General features: G+C 39.3%; 2 protein-coding genes and 5 non-coding genes across 9 annotated transcripts; 1 reads left to right on the forward strand and 6 right to left on the reverse strand.

The window, feature by feature from the left end:
- Positions 1-20: 20 nt before the first annotated feature.
- RPL4 (ribosomal protein L4) lies at positions 21-6,152 on the reverse strand. Its single transcript, XM_075764017.1, is given in 11 exon segments — positions 21-213; positions 298-418; positions 651-734; positions 871-1,027; positions 1,456-1,585; positions 1,967-2,091; positions 2,648-2,786; positions 3,219-3,325; positions 4,186-4,357; positions 5,840-5,890; positions 5,892-6,152. Coding segments are annotated over 11 exon segments (1,446 nt in total). The 5' UTR covers positions 6,138-6,152; the 3' UTR covers positions 21-99.
- LOC142603582 (small nucleolar RNA SNORD18) lies at positions 1,342-1,412 on the reverse strand. Its single transcript, XR_012837524.1, has one exon. It is a non-coding gene; the product is annotated as a small nucleolar RNA SNORD18 (small nucleolar RNA).
- On the reverse strand, positions 1,660-1,727 carry LOC142603584 (small nucleolar RNA SNORD18). Its single transcript, XR_012837526.1, has one exon. It is a non-coding gene; the product is annotated as a small nucleolar RNA SNORD18 (small nucleolar RNA).
- On the reverse strand, positions 2,852-2,951 carry LOC142603585 (small nucleolar RNA SNORD16). Its single transcript, XR_012837527.1, has one exon. It is a non-coding gene; the product is annotated as a small nucleolar RNA SNORD16 (small nucleolar RNA).
- On the reverse strand, positions 3,408-3,479 carry LOC142603583 (small nucleolar RNA SNORD18). Its single transcript, XR_012837525.1, has one exon. It is a non-coding gene; the product is annotated as a small nucleolar RNA SNORD18 (small nucleolar RNA).
- On the reverse strand, positions 4,429-4,529 carry LOC142603579 (small nucleolar RNA SNORD16). Its single transcript, XR_012837521.1, has one exon. It is a non-coding gene; the product is annotated as a small nucleolar RNA SNORD16 (small nucleolar RNA).
- ZWILCH (zwilch kinetochore protein) lies at positions 5,942-18,259 on the forward strand. 3 transcript variants are annotated; one of them, XM_075764014.1, is made up of 18 exons: positions 5,942-6,038; positions 6,665-6,716; positions 8,241-8,336; positions 8,450-8,568; positions 9,262-9,458; positions 9,944-10,023; positions 10,316-10,471; positions 10,701-10,772; positions 11,093-11,186; positions 12,063-12,118; positions 13,431-13,533; positions 14,591-14,670; positions 14,888-15,044; positions 16,026-16,054; positions 16,451-16,587; positions 16,880-16,975; positions 17,065-17,183; positions 17,860-18,259. In XM_075764014.1, exons 3-18 carry the CDS (start codon positions 8,313-8,315, stop codon positions 17,949-17,951), a joined length of 1,611 nt encoding a protein of 536 aa, XP_075620129.1. In that variant the 5' UTR covers positions 5,942-6,038; positions 6,665-6,716; positions 8,241-8,312; the 3' UTR covers positions 17,952-18,259. The 3 variants fall into 3 exon arrangements, with proteins under 3 accessions (XP_075620129.1, XP_075620128.1, XP_075620130.1); XM_075764013.1 differs by lacking the exon at positions 5,942-6,038 and adding an exon at positions 6,095-6,116; XM_075764015.1 differs by lacking the exon at positions 5,942-6,038 and adding an exon at positions 6,209-6,396.
- Positions 18,260-19,847: the final 1,588 nt, after the last annotated feature.

Consider the following 19,847-nt stretch of genomic DNA (forward strand, 5'->3'; position numbering starts at 1 on the left):
GACACCTCCGACAGCACGTCTCTGTTCCAACGCCATTTATTAACTGTCAATCCACAGTACAGTTTTCTGAGCCCACGTGGATGACATGCTGCAGGGCGCTTATGCTTCAGCCTTGGCCTTGGCAGGGGTCTTGGCTGCGGTCTCTGCCTTGGGCTCAGCCGGGACCTTGGCCGCGAGCTTGGCCTTGGCCTTCTTCTCTTCCTTGAGTTTGTGCTACAAAAGACAAAAGGCTCATCAGTACGTCATCTGGAGGACTGCACCCCATTTCATCTATTACCCGCTCCCACGCTCGCTCACGTTTTGTGCGTGGCGCAGAATGGTGTTGCGTCGCATCGTTTTGGCGTACGGGTTCAACTTGATCATGATTCTCAGATTCTTCAGAGGATTCTTCTTCAGGACTCTACGGCGAATCTTCTTCCTGCAAAGAACCAACGTGTATCACGATCTCATTTCACAAGTCAAGTTCTGCTCAATTTTCCCAGAAATTGTATTCGGGGAACCCTAATTCCTAGTATTTACACCCAGAAGCTAAAAGGAGCCCAGCCTGATCTGACATCCCAACGCAGAGATTTCTGATGTCGCTGCAAAGCCTCGCACTCAGCCACGGCTACAGAGACTGCGCTTTGCAGTCATCAGATAAAAATTCTTACTTCGGAGCACGCAGCGCCTTCTGGATTTCCTGGCTTCTCATGATTCTTCCAATGTCCGTATTGGTCATCTTATGCATCGGCAGGCTGCGAAACAAACGGTTGTTGTGTCAGTCGGACGATAAAACCGTGGCCCATTCAACAAAAACAGGCTTTAAGGAAAAGGACTGACCAGCACCCGCCGCCCACCTCCCAAGCCCCTTTTCACCCCGTTGGTGCTTACTTGTAGTCGCTCTTCAGCGTGGCAGCTTTGCGCCAGGTGCCATACAGATCATCCAGCTTGCGGAAGGCGCTTTCCGTCCAAATGCAGAAACGCCCAACGTGGCCACCGGGAGCGAGTCGGAGCAGGTTCAGCTTGTTCACATCAAGAAGAGTAATTCCTGTGCAAAAATGGACAGACCGATCCCCTTAATCTGGGATTAAAATCAAGACTAAGATATAAACAGATGAGAAAGAAAGTATGCAGAAACAGACGTGGGCTTAGTAGCTTTTACACTACAAACTTACAGCCACCTACGTATGAAAATACTTTACATTTTTAAAAATCATCAGCCTTTTCCCAGCAAACCAACTTAACAGCCCCATTTTTAACCGCTCCAAACGCAGTTTGTGGTTGGTGACAGCCACAAAACGTCATAAACATCCTCAACGTCACCAAAACGGATTCTTAGAAAGAACGTATTAGCTACTTCAGCAAGTCAGAACTTCCACACAATCATGTGTTTCAGAAACACGGACCAATGAAGTGGAATCTCATCATTCTAGGCAGTCTCCCAATAAAGAGTAAGGTTGCTCCAAGTTACGTTACCTGGGATATTCCGGAAAGCTCTAATGATACCATTGTCCTCGTTGTAGATGATGCAGGGTCCCCTGCGCTGGATGCGACGGCGATTCCTCATTTTACCCTTTCCGGCCCGCATACGCTGGGAGGCATAAACCTATATAAAAATAAAACTCGTGAATAATATTCAAAATAATCCAAACACCACTAGTAAGATGCAACAAAACTGCTTTAGTCAGAACTTCACAATCATCACTGCTTATCTGAAACACGGACCAGTGAGAAGTTCATCATTCTTAAGAGTCAAGAAAAAAATCTCCCACACCTATTAATGTTAAGCAACGCTGGAATGAAGACAAATAAGAGTAAAAGCGACACAGCACGAAATTTACTTTGCTTAAACTCTTCAGTTTCTTGTAGTGTAAGGGATTTCTAGCGGCATCAAATCAGAGCAAAACTACTTGGAATTCCTACTGCAACAGCAGCAGAGTCAAATCACCTGGGCTTTGCTCTTAAGGACATACCTGCAGCAACTCACCTTTTTGATGTCATTCCAAGCTTTAAGCTTCTTCAGAAGGAGAACAGCTTCCTTGGTTTTCTTGTAACTCTCAACTTTGTCCTCAACAACCAGAGGAAGTTCTGGAATCTCCTCGATGCGGTGGCCTAGAGAGGATTTTACAAGACACTAAGTTACCCACTGATTGTGGCTGAACACGGTTCTCAAGGTTATTGCCTTGTGTATTCAGAAATGACACAAAATGATAAACAGTGGAACTTAAATTCATCAATCTAATATTCAGGCATCGTAACTACAGGAGGGAAGCTGGAGCGGAGTCTTGCAGCTCTGGCTCAGACAGCACTTTCTGTACCTGAGTAAATATTAAGCAAATCTTTGGCTGCCATGAACAGAAATCAAACTGAACTGCTCTGTGATTCAAACCCCAGTTTCAGTTTCCATAAACCGCGTGGACAAGATTCACATCAGCAACGCACACAAAGGCACTCCAGCATCCCCCAACTTCTGACACGCGTAACTGCAAAGCACCTTCCCGAGCTGCACGTGAGAGAAACAGCCCTCCTGCTGAGGAGTGGACCGACTGCCTCTTGAACTCTTTTAAAGAGAATGTAGTTACCCACAATAAACATTTTGAGTGATCACATAGGAACTGATATGGCTCAGGCAAAACTACAGGCAAACTCTTCCAGACAGAATTCCCACCTTTGGACATGACCAGCGCTGGAAGAGCAGATGCTGCCAGAGCGGAACAGATGGCGTAACGCTTCTGAGTCGTATTCACTCTACGGTGCCAGCGCCGCCAAGTCTTGGTTGGGGCAAACATGCGGCCTCCACGACACATCTATGCATTGACTGTTAAGAACAACCTTTTTGAAGCTTCTTTTTCTAGTGCGACTCTTTAATCCTTGCTCAGTGTTAACTGTTCGTCAACCATCTGTACCAGTACACTGACAGCAGGCAACTGTCACTGAGCACAGAGTAAGACGCAAATTACGACATCATGGCAAGACTGTACGCATCGCAAGACTCAACACATCCACCACTTTTGCAGTGGTGGTGGGAATCAACGAAAGCTTCTGTTCATTAAAGCAAGTCTGAATTTGCATACAGAAGGTTCTAATCACAACTTTCTCAAACTCAGTGGTCCAGATAACTGTAGGTAGCTACTACCTCAAGAAGATTCCATTCCATGTTTAGATACTTCAAATAATATTTTTTCTGCTTGATGAGTTCAGCGTTACACTTGATGCAAGCAGCAGCAATGAAAGGATACATTTCCAAAGGCACCCTGGCCAGAGCGGTGAGTTCCACCACCTCGTACTCGAGGAATACGAGCAACAGCTCTCCCAGTACCCCAAGATTCGGCACTGGTCTGATGACCTGGAACAGAAAGATTTTAATTCAGAGTGTGTGACAACACTGCAACTTTCATAACCTTGCCGCTAGGCAGAATTCAGGACCACTAGTCAGAGCTTCCGCTGTCAGCACGTGTTTCAGAAACACGGACCAATGAAGTGGAATCTCATCATTTCAGCAAAAGAAGTCCTGATCAGGTAAATTAACTCCTACCATATTAAAGATCAGCTTAGGTCAGAATCAAGAGCGTTAACACACTGATCTCTAAGCTTGAACCTCAAGTTGGAGGTATGAATTGGCACTGCTGTTCCTATGGGAACAGGGTTACAATGCTTACGTGAAACGTCATCAGAAATATGGGAAAACGCATGTTCCTGGCACAAACTTCCTGGGAAGCAGAAGCTACCTGCACCCAGTAGCTTCTGAAGCAACTCTAACAAATGCCTGTTTGCAGAGGCTTCTTCTTGGTAAATGCCTCGGCTAAGTCTCCTTTGGTCAACACGAGCAGGGCTTATAGAGGGTGGGTTTTCATCACTTTTCTGCCTGGTAACTGTCAGACATTTTGTGTTCCTCTTGCAAAGGATGTAGATTCCACTTGAGGACCTAGGCACCACAGTGCTTTCAGAAATATACATTCCAAATAAGACACCAGAGTACTCCAACACTTTTACAACACCTTGCTGTTCTTCAGAATAATAGAAAAGTTGTGTTTCGTACAATTTAAAATCAGATTGTTAATAACCAGAACAGTCACCTTGCCTCCTATATAGAATCCCACTCAACAGTGCTTCCCTTAGTTCTAAATTTGTTTCAATTTTAGCCCACCTATAGTAAAATCCAAGGCTAATGCAAATATTTCTGTTCATTTTGTGGTCTTGCCATACCTGCAAGTTCACTGACAGCATAGGGCTGCCTGTTGTTCTTGCGCAAATTGGTGTGAACGAAGTTCACAACGTCAGGGCGAATGGGAGCCTTGAACACAGCAGGCAAGGTGACATTTTTGCCTGATGCTTCTCCCTTCTCGGAGTAGACGGATATTAACGGTCGAGCGCAAGCCTGAAAGAGGGGGGAAAAAAAATCTTAAACACATGTAAATTAAATTGCTAGCATTCAAATCCATCAAATATTGCTCAGAATGAAGTGGTCTTCAGTTCAACAGTGCCAGCACTCTGACAGCAGGCAACTGTCACTGAACACTGGATAAGACGCAAATTACATCATCATAGCAACAATTTTCACTTAACACAGTGCTCCATGGCACAATCTGCATTCAGAAAACTATTCCTGAGGTTTGAAATTCAACAGATTTCCAAGTAATCTGAGTAAAATTAATCTAGAATTGAATCTCTGAGCCCTTTAGTAACACCTTCTAAGCTACTTCCCATCTACTACTAAAAAAGCCTATCTAAAACCCACCTGTGTTTACTCAGTTTACCAAAGGCTTGTTATTTAGATTATGTTTAACAGTTGAAGTGCTGTAACCAACTTCTCTAATTCAATACAAAGACCCACAATGACTACAAGCAAGCAAACTGCGTCAGAAGGAATTTTTTGTGAAGTCTGGGCCCTCTGAACAATCCCTGGTGCCTCAAAATCTGTGAGGTGAAAATTTCAACTGCTAGTAGCACCAGCTTCCTTTCAAAAAAGGGAATAAAAATGTCAAATACTAGCTTGCCGGTCTGAAGAGCACCATTTAAAAACGAATCTTTCAGCATTAGACTGCATTTGTCATTAAATTAATAGCTCATAGCAATAATACAGGCAAAGTATCCTCCTTCCCTTTCCCATCCACAATTCATTTCAGAGGTATTAAAAACACAACAAAACCCAAAACTAGCCAGCTAACAGCAATGAAAGTACTATGCGTGTACCTAACGCTGGTTACTAGCAAAGCACTCACTCCTGGAGTAACTGCAGAGACACCAGCGCAAGCACGGAACAAACTGGATCAGGGTGAAGGAACCAGATCACAACCTGAACTGTATTAGCAAGAAAAGTTGTTCATTTGCAACCTGGCTCCAGACCAAGCCCTTTTAGAGCCTGGTTCATAATAACAACAACAAAGTTAAAAAAAAGTATTAAAAACTGAGTGTTACAGAAACTGTCCTTTTAGTTCTACTTGGGTTCAAAAGCTTCCGTGTGGCTTTGCTATGTTTTAGAGAAATATGACAAAAAAAAAATTGAATAAGCCCTGCCAGAACGCGAGGCGGGCCCCATCTCCCACACTGCCGGAGGAAACGGTGCCTTCCAGCAGACCAAGCCAAGCTCTCGGCCCCCTTTGCGGCCCGCCCCGGCCCCTCTTCAGCCCGCCCGCCCGCCCGGCCGGCCTCCCCACACGGGCTCCACGCGGCAGGCCGACGGCTGACGGCTCCAAAATGGCGGCCAGCCGGCCGCCCCACGCCTCCTGCCCGCGAGCTGCCCGGGGCACGGCTCTGTCCGCCAGACCTGGCTCCCACCAGCCTCGATTCACTACCAGCCCCGATCACCGGCGGCCCCGGCCCCTCCCGGCCCGCCGCGCTGCCGCAGCCCGCTCCTCACCATGGTGGCGGCGGCGGAGCGTCTCGTGCTACCGCCCGTCTCCGCCGCAGCCCCGACCGGAAAAGGAAGGACTTGTTACTCTTTCTTCACTATGAGCGATGTCCTTCCGCATTCTGCCCGCCGCCTTCTGCCACACCGGCCGGCCGGCTGCTGACCCCAGCCTCGACCCGAGCCTCCTTCGCGTACGCCAGGACCCACGGTACCGAGCCTTCTCCCTCCGGGTGCCTCCGTTGCTCCCGGTCGCCTCTGAAACCGGGGGACTCTTTTTCTGGCGGAGGTATTCAGCGAGACGAGTCATGAAGTCCCACAGAAATTATAAACTTTTTGAGGCATTATTTTTTTTTTTTTCATGGGGAAGCGTGCGGCGAGAATAAATCTGAATAACACCCGCTATTGGGGAGGAAAAAAATTTTATTTTTTTTGCCTTCATCGGGCACACCGCCCCGGATGTAGTGCCGGGGGGGGCGGGCGAGGCGCGCGGTTCGGTTGTGGCGGGCGGCGATGGCAGCGGAGCGGCGGCGGCGGGCGGCAGCCGAGCTGTACGGCCGCCTCCTCCGGTGAGTCACGGCCCTCCGCGGGCGCAGGGAACACCTGTATGCCTTGAGGGACCGCTCCGCTGAGGGAGGCGGCTCGGTCGGGGCGGCTGGCTGGGCCGGGGGTACCGGGTGGGGCCGTAGTTTGCGGGGAGGCTGCTGAGGCTCTGATCGTAGACCGTGTTGGTTTAGTTTATGCAGTTAGACTTACTGTTTAATGAGTAATGCGGGGGGGGGGGGGGGGGGGGGGAAGAAAAAGAACCAACTTATATACCTTGACGTTTTCTTTCAGAATATATGAAGAAGGGAGAGAAAGTATCCCTGAACATCCGTATCTCTTTGAGGTAAATACATATGAAAATACGTCTGTGTAACCTGAGTCTGTATGTTTAAAACATGCAGCCATTGATCAACAGCTGAGATAGGTGCGGGGATATCACGTAAAAAGGAAAGTTTACCTCAGCAAAACCTTTTTAGATCTGCCCCTGCCTCAGGACAGAGATGACGACCTGTGTACCAGAGAGCTGCCCTCCCGGGGCCAGCATCAGCCTTCACCTCCCTGCTCATTCCTGCCTCCCCCCTGCATTTTTTTTGCACCTGTTAACCGTTAATTTGTTTAAAAATGATTGTAAGGATCAAGTACGTGTGAGAGTGTTATGGGGTGGAGGTCATACGAAGTGCGGAAGGTGGGTGGCTGCTGGGGAGAGAGGAAAGAAAAGACCTGCTCCAGCAGCCGCCCTCCTCGGCAGCTGCGTACCTGCACTCAGTGTTTTCCGCCTTCAAACTTGCAAGTTCTGATGGCAGGCTTTTTATCTAAGTACTTTTACGGGGAATGGGGTATCCGTATGAAAATAGCAATTGCTTTTAATGGCTTTTGGAATATAGGGATGGCTGGAAAATGTAATCCTGTTTAGTTATATTAATCTTGGGGTCTATATGTTTGATAATCATTTGAAAATAAAATCAAGTCATTATTGAAAAATACAGTAATCTGAAAAGCCAACTAGATGTGAAGAATTAAGCAGTACTTCACTGTGTATGCAAAAGCCTAAATAGGGATTGATATACCTTTGTTCTCAAAAACACTTTTCCTACAGGAAAGATGGGGAGGGACTATTTGTCAGGGAGTATAGTGACAGGACAAGGGGTAATGGGTTTAAGCTAAAAGAGGGTAGATTTTTACATTAGATGTGGGAAAGAAATTCTTTCCTGTTAGAGTGCTGAGGCCCTGGCACAGGTTGCCCAGAGAAGCTGTGGCTGCCCCTGGATCCCTGGCAGTGTTCAAGGCCAGGCTGGATGGGGCTTTGGGCAACCTGGGCTAGTGGAGGGTGTCCCTGCCCATGGCAGGGGGCTTGAAACTAGATGATCTTTGAGGTCCCTTCCAACCCAAACCATTCTATGATTCTGTAACAGGCTTGAGTTACTTAATGTCTCCATGAGAATGTCATGAGACATTTGGAGAAGTGATCAACTGATATTTAATGTTGCTTTAAGTGAGTATTCTCCATCTGAACGATATCTGGTAACTGCAGTTGCTACTTGACAACAGTGATCCCTCATACCTCAGATTATCTGAAGTTTTGTTCATCAAACCAAACTTCAGTTTCTCATAGAATCCACCTGTTAGAGATTAAATTTTCTGTGTTGGCTGCTTGAAAGTTGTTGCATATTCACAGTTGATTTGATTCCACCTATGGCATGCAGTATCTGTTCTCCTGCAGTAAGAAAGAGATTCATGAATGGTTGCAATAGGGTTGGAAAACAGTTTGTGGAATTAGTTAGTTTTGCAATTTCTGGTATAAATGTTGCATTTCAGCAATTTTTTTATATGTAGTGTATTAAAACCTTTTTTTTTTTCTTTTTTTCAGACTGATGTAGAGATTTGTTTGATTGGTGGTAGTTGCAAAAGTCCCATTGAAAGATTTTGGAATGGAAGCGATATGATATATATTTTGCAGAAAGCAGTAAGTGTGTATGTTAGTTGTTAACTTTTTAAATGTAATCTAGACTTTTGAATTCCCATCAAGAATTTTCACATACCTTGCATTTTTTGACTTACCTGTTTGTTTCTTTAAAGCGACACAATGAAGAAAGTGACCCAATGGAAGAATCAAAAACAGATGATGCTTTTTATGCCTCTGAGCTTTTACCACAGGAGAGTTCTGGACCAGTGGCACTTTCTGTCCGAAGAGCAAAGTAAGTGTCAAAGGTCTGCCTCCCCTTTTGATGGAATTTTCTTTTGCAGTTTTGTCTCTCTTCCTAATATTCAGAACCCGTATTATTTTTAATTCCCCAAAATTAAATTACTCATTAGTTTAGTGAAGGGATATGACCCTTTTTCATCCTGCAAAATGGCCTTCCCTGACTACAAGTATTCCTAACACAGTGTAGCTAAAGTCAGGGTACTGGAAGAGCACTTGTGAGCTGTCCCAGTAGGTTAATGGGACTGGCTGTAGGTGAGCAAAGAAAGCTTACTAAGACTTCAATGCTTGTTTTTGTAAAGTTTCTGTTAAAAAAATATAAAAATCTGATTGGGGTCTTTGGCTGTTATTAAATACCACGGCATGGTGCCAAACCGTGGTGACTAGTTTGCTTAACTAACTTACCCTTTTAACATGCTTAAAATGTAAAATTCAATTATGATTTCAGAATTAAAATATTATCTAAATTAAAATATTATATTAAATATGTTCTCAGTAATGATATCTTCCTCCTTTGTGACTTCATTGTTCTACCTGTAAAAGGAGGATTATAACGCTTTGCTGTTTTCGTAAAATGATTTGGTGTCTGCTAATGAAGCATGGTGGGTAGGAGTTAAGTTTTATGTAAGGGATAGATTTAGCTATACTTGCTGGCATCTTTTTTTTTTTCCTCTTTTCACATTTCTAGGCAGTTGATTTCCTTATATGCAATGGTACAAAATCCAAACATGACCCACTTGAAGATAAATGAACTGGTTGCGCTTCCTCCCCTCTGGATAAGGTGTGATGGCTCCGATCCTGAACATACTTGTTGGCTTGGAGCTGAGCCTCTCAAAGCTGGAAACAAAATCACAGGCATCAATTTTTATATGGTTACACGTGATGGTAAGCTTATAATGTTACACATAAAATTAAATGAGGAAGGCTTAAAAATGTGGGAATATTGATGTAGTGATGCTGTCTTTGTCCTTGTGTGATGTTGGCTTGGTACTGCTCTATATTCCTCATTTTAAAAAACAAGAGGGGAAAAAAAAAAGAGGAGAGAAAAGAAAAGATGCTTTTAACCCATGCCATGTGGGAGAAATAACTTTTTAATGTACTTAGTGCAACAGTAGCTGTGCAGACCTACCTTCACTCAGGTGCAATAACTTAGAAAATTTAAATTGCTACCATTGAACTTCTTAAGCAAGCACCAACTCTGACTAAACATTGATAATGAATCAATAGGTCAAGTGCAAGAAGAATGCCTGCTTTCTAAAGGGCAGCACAAGTCGTACTTGAGCAAATGGAGTATTTGAGAATTAATTTTAAGTGCCAAATTTGAATTGTGCCAAATGCTTTTTTTGATTCTTACTTTTTTCATTTCCTAGGTCCTACAGCTGACAAAACCTATTTTGCAAACCTGGAAGAGCTCAAAATGGCACATAAAATGAAACATCATTCATCTATTGTAGGTTTTTATGGTCTGTCATGTTTCCAATCTAAGTTTAAAACCTCTGGTTTTGGATTTATGATACTGGTTTTGGGAAGCTTTACAGATTCTATTTAGAAACTCACTTTAGTATGATTCTATAGTATAATAGCCTCTTCTGAAGTAACATTTGAGCTCCTTATGTTGTAATGCATTTGTCAGATATTAGCCCTTTTTTTGTGTGTGTGAAATGCTTTTAAAATTATTTTGCGTGCATACAGAACAATCAATGTTGTGGTTTGTTTTGTTTTTAAAAATCTGTTTGTTCTAGGTGATGACAAAAGGATTTGCTCAGTATGAACTTATTAGAGCTGCTGCAATAGAGGACACAATTGTGGAATCTGAAAGCAATATATATGTTGATATTACATGGAATACTGTAGATAAGATTCTGGAAACACCTCCACTAATTTCAGCTGCCACACTGGTAAGTCAAGAAAGAAGCAAACAAAGTCAAGCTCTTTCCACAGCTCACATTGAGTAGTGTAAAGGATAGAAAATAAGTTTGACATCTGTGTTTATTGTTCTTTATATAAGCAACACAAGGTGCTCATAATCTGAATTATAAATTATCCTAATATGCATTTCGCTAATGAAAATTTTAGGGTGCTTGATTTCTAAAGTTTGAAACTGACTTAAACTTCCGGAACTTTCAGAATATTACACTGGAGTCTGGGGATCCCAGAAGTCCTGTATATCAGCTGTATAGAGAACTGCAGTTTCTCCTTGTAAGTATAAATGAGAAATTCCAATTTCAGATTTACATGGAATGGTGATTTTATGTGTTAATCATTTCCTTTATTTAAAACTTCATCAGAAGTTTCAAAGATAACTTTAAGCTTTTAGTTTAGAATAAACTTTGAGTTCAATTTAGAGGACAACTCATGAACACTAAAGCCAAGAAATTCAAGAAGTTTCTAAATTCTTGGTTAGCTGTACAGAGAGGTGTATGATTCTTGGAGAAGCTAACTACAATTTTAAGTATGACACATGCAGAACCTTAAACAAGAACTGATATGCGTTGTTTTGGTTTTGATGCTGCCTTTAGGCTTTGGCCGAAGGTTTGAAGACAGGCGTGACTGAGTGGCCTGAGCCATTAGAGTCTGAATCGGCTGTTGAACTGGTCCAGGAATTTCTGACTGGTAATTGCTCCTTGTTACACGGGGAGAGAGGGATGTCACGTTTTGCAGAAATAAAAGGGAATTCCACATACAATTTTTAAAGTATTAAAATCAGAGATGTTAATTTCTATGCTATAACAACTTGCACAAAGTAGTTAAATAGGTTAGTCTGTACATCCCTCATTTTTCTTTGTCCTAATACCTTGTACAAAAGTAATAATTATTTCTTTATAAAATGACATGATTATGTTTAAAAAGCAATTGAGAGAGTTCTGGATGTGTCTTCCAAGTTACCTGATGTGCATGTGAACTTCTGAACGTGCTAAGTGTCCCTTTGGTGGTGGAAAGCAGTACTTTGACAACATCTTAAAAAGGAGCATCCAAAATTACTGATTGCTTTTGAAACCTGTCGTGAATAGTATGTGTCTTGTCAGAAGTTTAAGAAATTAGAAAACAAAGCTAAAAAAAAAATCAGATGTGGGAATGAACCAAGAGATTTTTCCAATGCAACTGTAAATTTTTCACGAATGAGTCTGTAGATAAAACTTCGAGGAACAGACAAAAACTGACAAATACATGTGGAAGAAAACTAGAGACACTTGTTAGATCATCTGCTACTCCTTCCTACTTCATCACTGAAACTTAACAAGTTAATGCTTAGATAACAACATAGTAAATGTATATGGGGAAAACGTATAGCTTATGAGAAAAAATATTAAGAAATTACTTTTTTAGTCTATGTGCTTACCTAGTAAAAACAATTTTAAAACGGATAAATTTTGTCTATTAGCCATCCAGTCAGTGTATTTGTTAATTATGCTGTGCCCAGGGATTTATAGAATTGGTTTGATTGTATTTTTTTCCATAGCAGTGAAATTTATGTTTCTCTTCTACTAGATTTAAAGAAGAAGCTGGATGGATATTGTATATCTGGAAACAAGAATGAAACAGAGGTATATGCAATTTCCTACCAATTACCCTGTCATCTTGTTTGCCTTATAACTGTGGTTATTCCAAATTTTGGCTATGTCTTGTATATATGTAAATACATTAGGCGTAAAGATGTAAAGAAAGATTTCTTGCTTTCTGTTTCTGCTATGTAAAAAGAATGGAAGACGACCTTACAGGCAAAACTGGGAATTCCATAGCTATCCTCTAATAGAAAGTCCAGTCATTTTTACCTTCAGAAAACTTCCCTGTTTGGTTTTTTTTATTCTAAGTGGTCTGCTAGTTTACCAGTGTCTATTATATGTATTTTTTTTATAACTTTAGTGACGTGGAGCTATTTTGATTTGCTTCTTTCCCTTCCTTTTTTCACTATTGCTTGCAAATTGAACTGTATTATATCAACTGCAATAACACTCCCTTGTCTTAACCATTGTCGGTTATCTCCTAAAGCTATCAGTCTCATGATGTTGTAGTTTCTTTCAGGAACTCTGACCTTGCATTCTATCCGTTGCATTCTATCACTAATTTGCTTTTCTTGCCTAATTTAATTATTTGGGGCCAATTTAATAGCATCAGTTGGATATCTGTCCCGTTTATCTAGAGGTTTATGATATTCTAAAGCAATGAACAAATTCAAATTCTAAAAATGTCTTCAGTTATTTTAAGATATTTTTTCCCCATTTCAGCCTACAAGGAAAGGTTTGGGTCTTTTTCCATTTGCGAGGGAAGTGCACTTTTTTCATAACCTAAAAATATAATGATTTCTGTATCAGCTAAACCAGAAATATTTAGGCTAACAGGAAAAGAGTTCTTTGTTTCGAGAATATATGTACGTATTAATTTCGGCCTCCCAGGGCTCTGCTAGATGTACATACAGTTATTTAAGAATCTCTGAGTTCAGTGTAGTATGGGTTGTACTCTGAGTTAGTGCTTGCTGGATTGTGTTCCTCCCGTTTACCAGCACTCCGTGCATTGTGCCATTATAAGGCAAAAAGGACCATTTTGAGCTAAGCAACTGTTTTTTACTAGCCAATCCGTTTGCGCTTTACTTGGCTAGGATCAAAAGTCTTTCTGATAGTAGGCTTCCCTTGCTGGTCCAAAGCTAGCAATTACCCAGTGTAATAATTGTAGAAAGAATTAGTCTCACTTAAATAAAACTATGCTTCCAAATGACTATGCACTAGTAGTTTCTATGCAGTAGTTTTCCCTGGAAAAGTGGAAAAAATTAGTGATGCCCCCAATTTTGATTTCTGGAGAAAATTTGAATTCATAAGGTCTTTGAATCTTAGGCATGGCTTTTTACTTAAACTCTTTCAGAAAATCAAATGTGACACTGCTGCAGTGGACAGTTCAATAAAATCAATCTTCAGTGAGCGAGGAGACCTGGATTTTGCTGAGCAATTATGGTGCAAAATGAGAAGTAAGTGTATTGTGGGGTTTTTTACCCCATCTGTTTTCCATTATTACTTCTGTTCTCTGTATCTACTATAATGTATTGTTTTCTCAGTGAAATTAATACAAGTTTTTATGTGAGATTTAAGGACTAATCAGCTGTTCAGAAAATTGTTATTACCAGGCTTTTTCTAAAAGAGCTATTTTTAGGTATGTTAGATGATATGCTTTCTTACAACATATAAAGGTAGACCGACATCTAGCAGGAGATACTACATTTCATTTGATTGTAAAAGGTACTAAACAATCGGTAGTACTCAGCTGCTCTAAAACTGAAAACTCTATACTTTTTGTCTTCCTAGATCTGAAGGAAATTTTAAGTTGATAAAGCTGTGCACAAACTTTATCATTCTTGTAATACCACTTTCAGTCCTTCAGTAAAATACATTTTTATTTATCTATGACTATTTTTCCAGATTACTAATTAACTTTTGTTAAGCTGTTCTAGAGATTATAACAGCTCCTTTCTGTTTAAGGGATGGAGTGTGTAACTTTTAAATTCCTTTAATTTCTATTAGTGCAACCACTGTTGTGTTTGAATTGAAAGCAGATAGCTAAAATGTACTGATGACTGCGCTGTGTCCTGCTAAAGGGCAGCGTCAGCTACACAATGTGTGGAGGTTTGTTTCTTGCTTAGGAAGCAGTTGGTTGAATAAATAGAGACTGATAGTTCATATTCTAGATAGATGCTGTTTAGTTAAATTTATAAAATGTGTTGAGTTGCAATGTGTGTGGAGAGAGTGTAGCTGAAATGTATTATATGACAATCTGCTTCTGCCGTGTGCTGTTCTCCAACAGTGGTATGCAGCTCAGTGGTCTTTTGATCATTGTTTCTTTAGAGTAACCCTTTTTAAAGTCATGATAGGACAACTTAGCAAAAAGCAGTGCGATCTGTCATTTCAGCTATTGCTCTTTAAATGAGGGGAGTCATTCTTGCAAGTATGTGCTGGCCTATTGTTACTGACTTCACAGCAAGAGAACAAGCCTGGATTGATAAATAAAATATTGCATCTTTTTTAATTAAGGTGTCAGTTCCTATCAGGAGTTGATAAAGTGTTTCACTCTGATCCTAAAATCCTTGGAACACGGTGAGATACAGCCATGGGTATGTATTTGTATTTCACAATAAATTTTACAATTATGAGTTGTTTGAAGTAGAATATAGTTCTTGTCACTTAACTGCTCCTCATTTCTGCATTGTGTTGTTTTAAAATTACTTTCACATGTCACAGTTTGCCTCTGTTTCCATGGTATTGTACTTCTAAACAATGTTTATGATGTTTTGTACAGCTATATCACAAGAAAACTTTTCTAATTTTTAGATTCATCAAGGGAGTAGCAGTTTGCTAAGTAGATTGATTCAACAGTCTTATCATGGAAAGATAGAGGTTGTTTCCCTCAGTGGCATCACTCCAATTCAAATGCTCTTGGAGATTGGTTTGGATAAGATGAAGAAGGATTATGTCAGTTTTTTCATAGGTAAGCCTAATATCTGTTAACACAATTAGAAATTCAAGAGAAAAGGTACTCTATGCAGGAAATAACAATGTTTTTGGTAACCTTGATCTCACTTCTGCTCCCATCTGCTGAAGTGCTGTTTCCAGCCTCCTTCATAATTATGTGTGGTTTCAAAATGTAAAAAATGATTTTGTTTCAAAATAACTATTATTTACGTAACTGTGTATTTCTTTTTCAATTTGAAAAAACCTTTAGGTGGAACTACAAGTAAAATAAATACCAGATTTATATAACTGTGAACTGTTTTGTTTTCTTATCTGTTTGCTGTAGGTGAAAAAATAAGACCCTCATGCTCTTTCTGTCTTTTTCCTTTATGGTCTATATGGGCTAAAAGGAAAAGCAAGGGTATTTACATGTAATAGCTGCGTAATCTGTAGTATTTAGAAAGATATTTTTGATTACTTTAAAATATGTATTATACTGGAAACAAAAGCGGAAAGATTTTTGTAAAGTACATTTTTTCTTGAAAACATTGTGGCTCTATTTTCAGTATTACAACATTTATTTTTTTTTTCTTCTGAATCTGTGGGAGGGGTTTGTGGTTTACCATTGTTGTTACTCACTTCCTTTTCCTTCACTACTTCGTTTCTTGATTTCTTTTTTTCTTTGTCATGCTGTTTTCATTCTTTGTTTCATTTGCTTTTTTATTTTCACTATTTGTAAACCTATATGTCCCAAGGAGGGCAGTTGTCTAAAAGTATGTCGTAGGCTTCTTCATTGTGCAGCCTTGGTGGTAAATAAGATGATGCCTCTACAATGACACTGTACAGGGTTTCTCTTGTTTTGAAGGAGCAGTCATGTCAATAAATAACATCATAGTCCTAGTGACTTTGTGCTTTTCTTTGGTAGAATTCCCTGTTTGATTAGCTGAATGTTGCTTACATTTCATCTGATAATATGTAGTAAATCTAATTTATTTTTTCTACCCTGTTCTTTTTACAGGCCAGGAACTTGCAACATTAACCTACTTGGTGAGATGCTTTGTTTGTTTGTTTTTTTACTCTGAAAGAAGTATAAAGTAGAGCGCACTTAGCTGATTGTGGGATGCAAGTCATATCATTCCTATGAGCTGAGAAACTGAATTGCAAATCATAAGGATGGACCACTATACTGCAGAAATGTCATTACATTGTTATCTTATTCATATATTATTTCCTAGATATCTGATATGGGTCATGGTCAGGCAGGACAGTGAACCTTTGTTCATATTTTGATAGCATGGAACTTTGTTCTGACTCTGCTGGGTCATCCTTAAAGTTTTGGCTTCTTAAAAGAAGTGGGAAAATTGTTTTAGTATATTGAGGATGTGTTGTGTGTCTGTAGACATTGAGTATCTAGTTAAGAGCAGAAGCTGTTTGCTGTTCCAGGATTACTTCATTTCCACATCCGTAGATCTACAAGAACAAGTTCATCGTGTTCAAAAGCTTCACCATATGCTGGAAATAATGGTCAGCTGTACAGTCTTACTTCAGTTTAAACATGAGAACCTCTTCCCTTTGACACAGTAATTATTTCATTTTTACTTGCTTTTTAAATGACAATAATAAGTAGATTCTCTTCAACCATTGTAAAGAAACTCTCTTTAAAAAAAAAAAAGCAACCCTCCTTAATGTTGATGATTATGAGACTACAGAAGTAGCAGTTGGATATTCCTGTTAAATTTTGCTTTGTGACTAAAATTGGAAAACAAATGAATCATAAAATCTGCAAATATAGTTAATTTTGCACAAACTTTATGTGGTGTTGCACAAGCATTTCTCCAAAGAAAGTTACTAACTAGTTGATTCTTATTGTAGAATTTGCATGAAGTATTATAAGGAAAACCCTCTAAATGAGAAGCATGTGTTTCAACTGCCAATCAGACCAGTGCTTGTCAAGAAGTTCTATCAAAAGTAAGAGAAACTTCAGTCTTTGCAGCATTAAAATTCAGATGTGACTGAACACCTGACTGAATTTTGACATTTCTTGATTATTCTATCAGCGATCACCCAGAAATATGGAAGGTGGAAATAAGTAGTGGGCATGGACAGAAGGAGGTTAAAACAACATGGCAAGTTAGTACTAATTCTCCAGTTGAACACATGACATCAAACAGCACAGGTAGGAAATATTTGTGGCGACATGAAATAAAGTACACATTTCAAATTCAGGTTTTTTACTGGGTTCAGTGGAGCTGAACTTTTTCTTATATCTTCAGCAAAAGCGAAACGATGTTTTGCCTTTTATTAAAAGGGTGAGACTATTTCTAGAATGAATTTATAGATTTTCACAAAATGATGACTTTCTGCCTTCTCACCTTTGCTGAGTTATGTTTTTAGAGTTAAAATGACAGAATAGTTCCAAATATGACATGATTATTAAATATTCTACACAATATCGTGTAACTTATTTCTAAAATTTTTGCCAGTGTATCTGAAAATGGGTTTGAAGAGAGATTTACCTGTTATTGAATGCTGGCCTCTAGTTAGAGAAGCGAGTGCTAAGGAGAGAAGACATGCCTTGTTGCAATCATACGTAGAACAAGTGAAAAAGCATGAGAATGGGGAAGAATTAGGCATATAAATGGGTATAGAAATTGCTGTTTTGGAGTGAGGTTTGAAACAGGGTAATGCTTTGGTAAAGCTTTCCTGTCATTCTCAATTTTTGTCGTGAAATGCTCCTTTTAGTAAAACTGAAGTTTTGAAACCAGTTCTTGAAGCTGCTGCAGGAACTAATCGCTACAATATCTCTTTCTAAGAATAGTGGCTGATCACATCTTTTTCTTTTGTCTATGCAGGTCTCTTTTCCGATTCCACAGTTAATGGAAGCAGTGAAGAAAGAATGTATTTTATTACAATGGCTAAGTGCAGTCAGGTGCATTTTGCATAAGTGCATGTTACTCTACAGGCAGGCACTTGAAAGGTACAGTAACGGGGAAAGTTCAGTGCTATCTGTGTCCCAACAGTATATTTAGAAACACTCTGTGATTTGAAGAACAGTGCGTCTTACTGAGTTACTTGCTTTGGTATGCCTGAAGTGTGACATACACAGCCACAATTCATCTGTACGCATCTACTTTGTTTACAAAGGTTGTGCAATTACAAATGGACAGTATAATTATTTTGAAAAAAGTAGTAGGTATTTTTGTCCGTATATTTACAAACATTCAATAAAGTTCTGCGCTTTGGGGTTTTAAATTTTATTTTTATTCATTAAGAATGCAATCAGACATTGGTCAAAGTGTGAATTATCTTAACCCAACAAACCAAGCAATATTGTCATGTTTTGCTGGTGTCAAGTGACATTTCATCATCCAGATGTATTTGGAAAGCTGTTCATCCAGGGCATTCTGACCTTCTGACAGTTTGATTTTCGTTGTCCCTGTGTTTATATTTTGAAGTATTCTTGGATATACTTCTCTCTCCTCTTCAAATTCATTTTCTTCCCTCAATGCAAAGTGAATTATTTTAACAGTGTTGTGTTAGATACTTTTGCATAATTTTCTGAAAAAAATGTTTAGTATAATTGGCTGGACATAATCATTTAAATACGCTGGGATGAATGTTGCATATGTTCTTACGTTGATTAGATAGTGTATGTAACATTTTGGTAGTGTAATTTTAAACTATACTACAATAGTAGAGTATATGCTGATTAACACATATACTAATTGAGATGGAAACATTTTGCATAAAAGAAACTATTAACTATTCATAAGAATAAGGAAAACCCCAATATTCATGCTTTTTAAAAACTATACATTTCTATCATTTCTGGTTTCTCCTCTTATTTCTTATCCCCTTCCTAATATTGCATTTTAATAACTATCAGTTTAATAGTTAGCCTTTGAAGAGAAGCCAAGATCAAGGTCCTTTTTTGGATTTATGTACTGCTACTCTGCATTCAGTATATGCACATACAGTGTTGAAAATATAACTCAAGCTACATAGGAAACTTGTTTGTTGCTTTGCTTTAGAGGAATAATTTCAAGCGCAACAGAAGGACAAATACAGCCAGATGGCCATATTCTGGAATAAATTTTTTATAATCATGTACTTAACTTTTTCCTACCTGCAGTAGAAGTGAATTTGAGCTGGAATATTGTATTCTGGAAGTGCTTGGATTACTTATAATACACATTTCTGTGTGTATTATATTATAAAGTCATATGAAGTAAACCTAGTTCCTTGTAAACAAAACTAGAGAGGTAAGAGTCCTTGGTTTAAATCTGACTCAGCAGTTGTCATCTTTGATTAATCACTTCAAATAATTCTTCTCCATGCCTAAATAGTAAGGTATATATCATCCTAACTTTTAGATATGCATAACAAGTTAATGTTTAAGCAGCGCTCTTGGAATATTTAAATCCTTTTCTATTTTAAAATTATGTGTCTGCCTCTTTTCAAATAGCAGTTACATGCTAATTAAAAGTCTGTTGATGAACAGACCGAAATCAGAATTTGCAAACAGCTTTTAATTACTTGAAACTTTACTGGCAAGATTTGAATCACTTTAATCTTAGCTAACTATTTTTCTGGTGAACAAAATGAATAGTAGTTTCCAAAATAAGAAACGTAAAATCTGCTACTTAAAATTAGTAGAAAGTAATGCAGAAAGAAAATGATTAAAAATAAATAAATTAAAATATGTTTGGGGAATCGAATAGAAAAAAACTGTAAAAGCACTAGGTGGATAGGTAATGTAATATTTCTTTACAGTGGTATAAAAAGAGGCATCGGTGGTAAACTTTAACCATTATAATAAACCAGTTGCATTTTATTGATT

This window comes from Balearica regulorum, chromosome 12 (genome assembly GCF_011004875.1).
Source record: "Balearica regulorum gibbericeps isolate bBalReg1 chromosome 12, bBalReg1.pri, whole genome shotgun sequence".
Classification (NCBI taxonomy): domain Eukaryota; kingdom Metazoa; phylum Chordata; class Aves; order Gruiformes; family Gruidae; genus Balearica; species Balearica regulorum.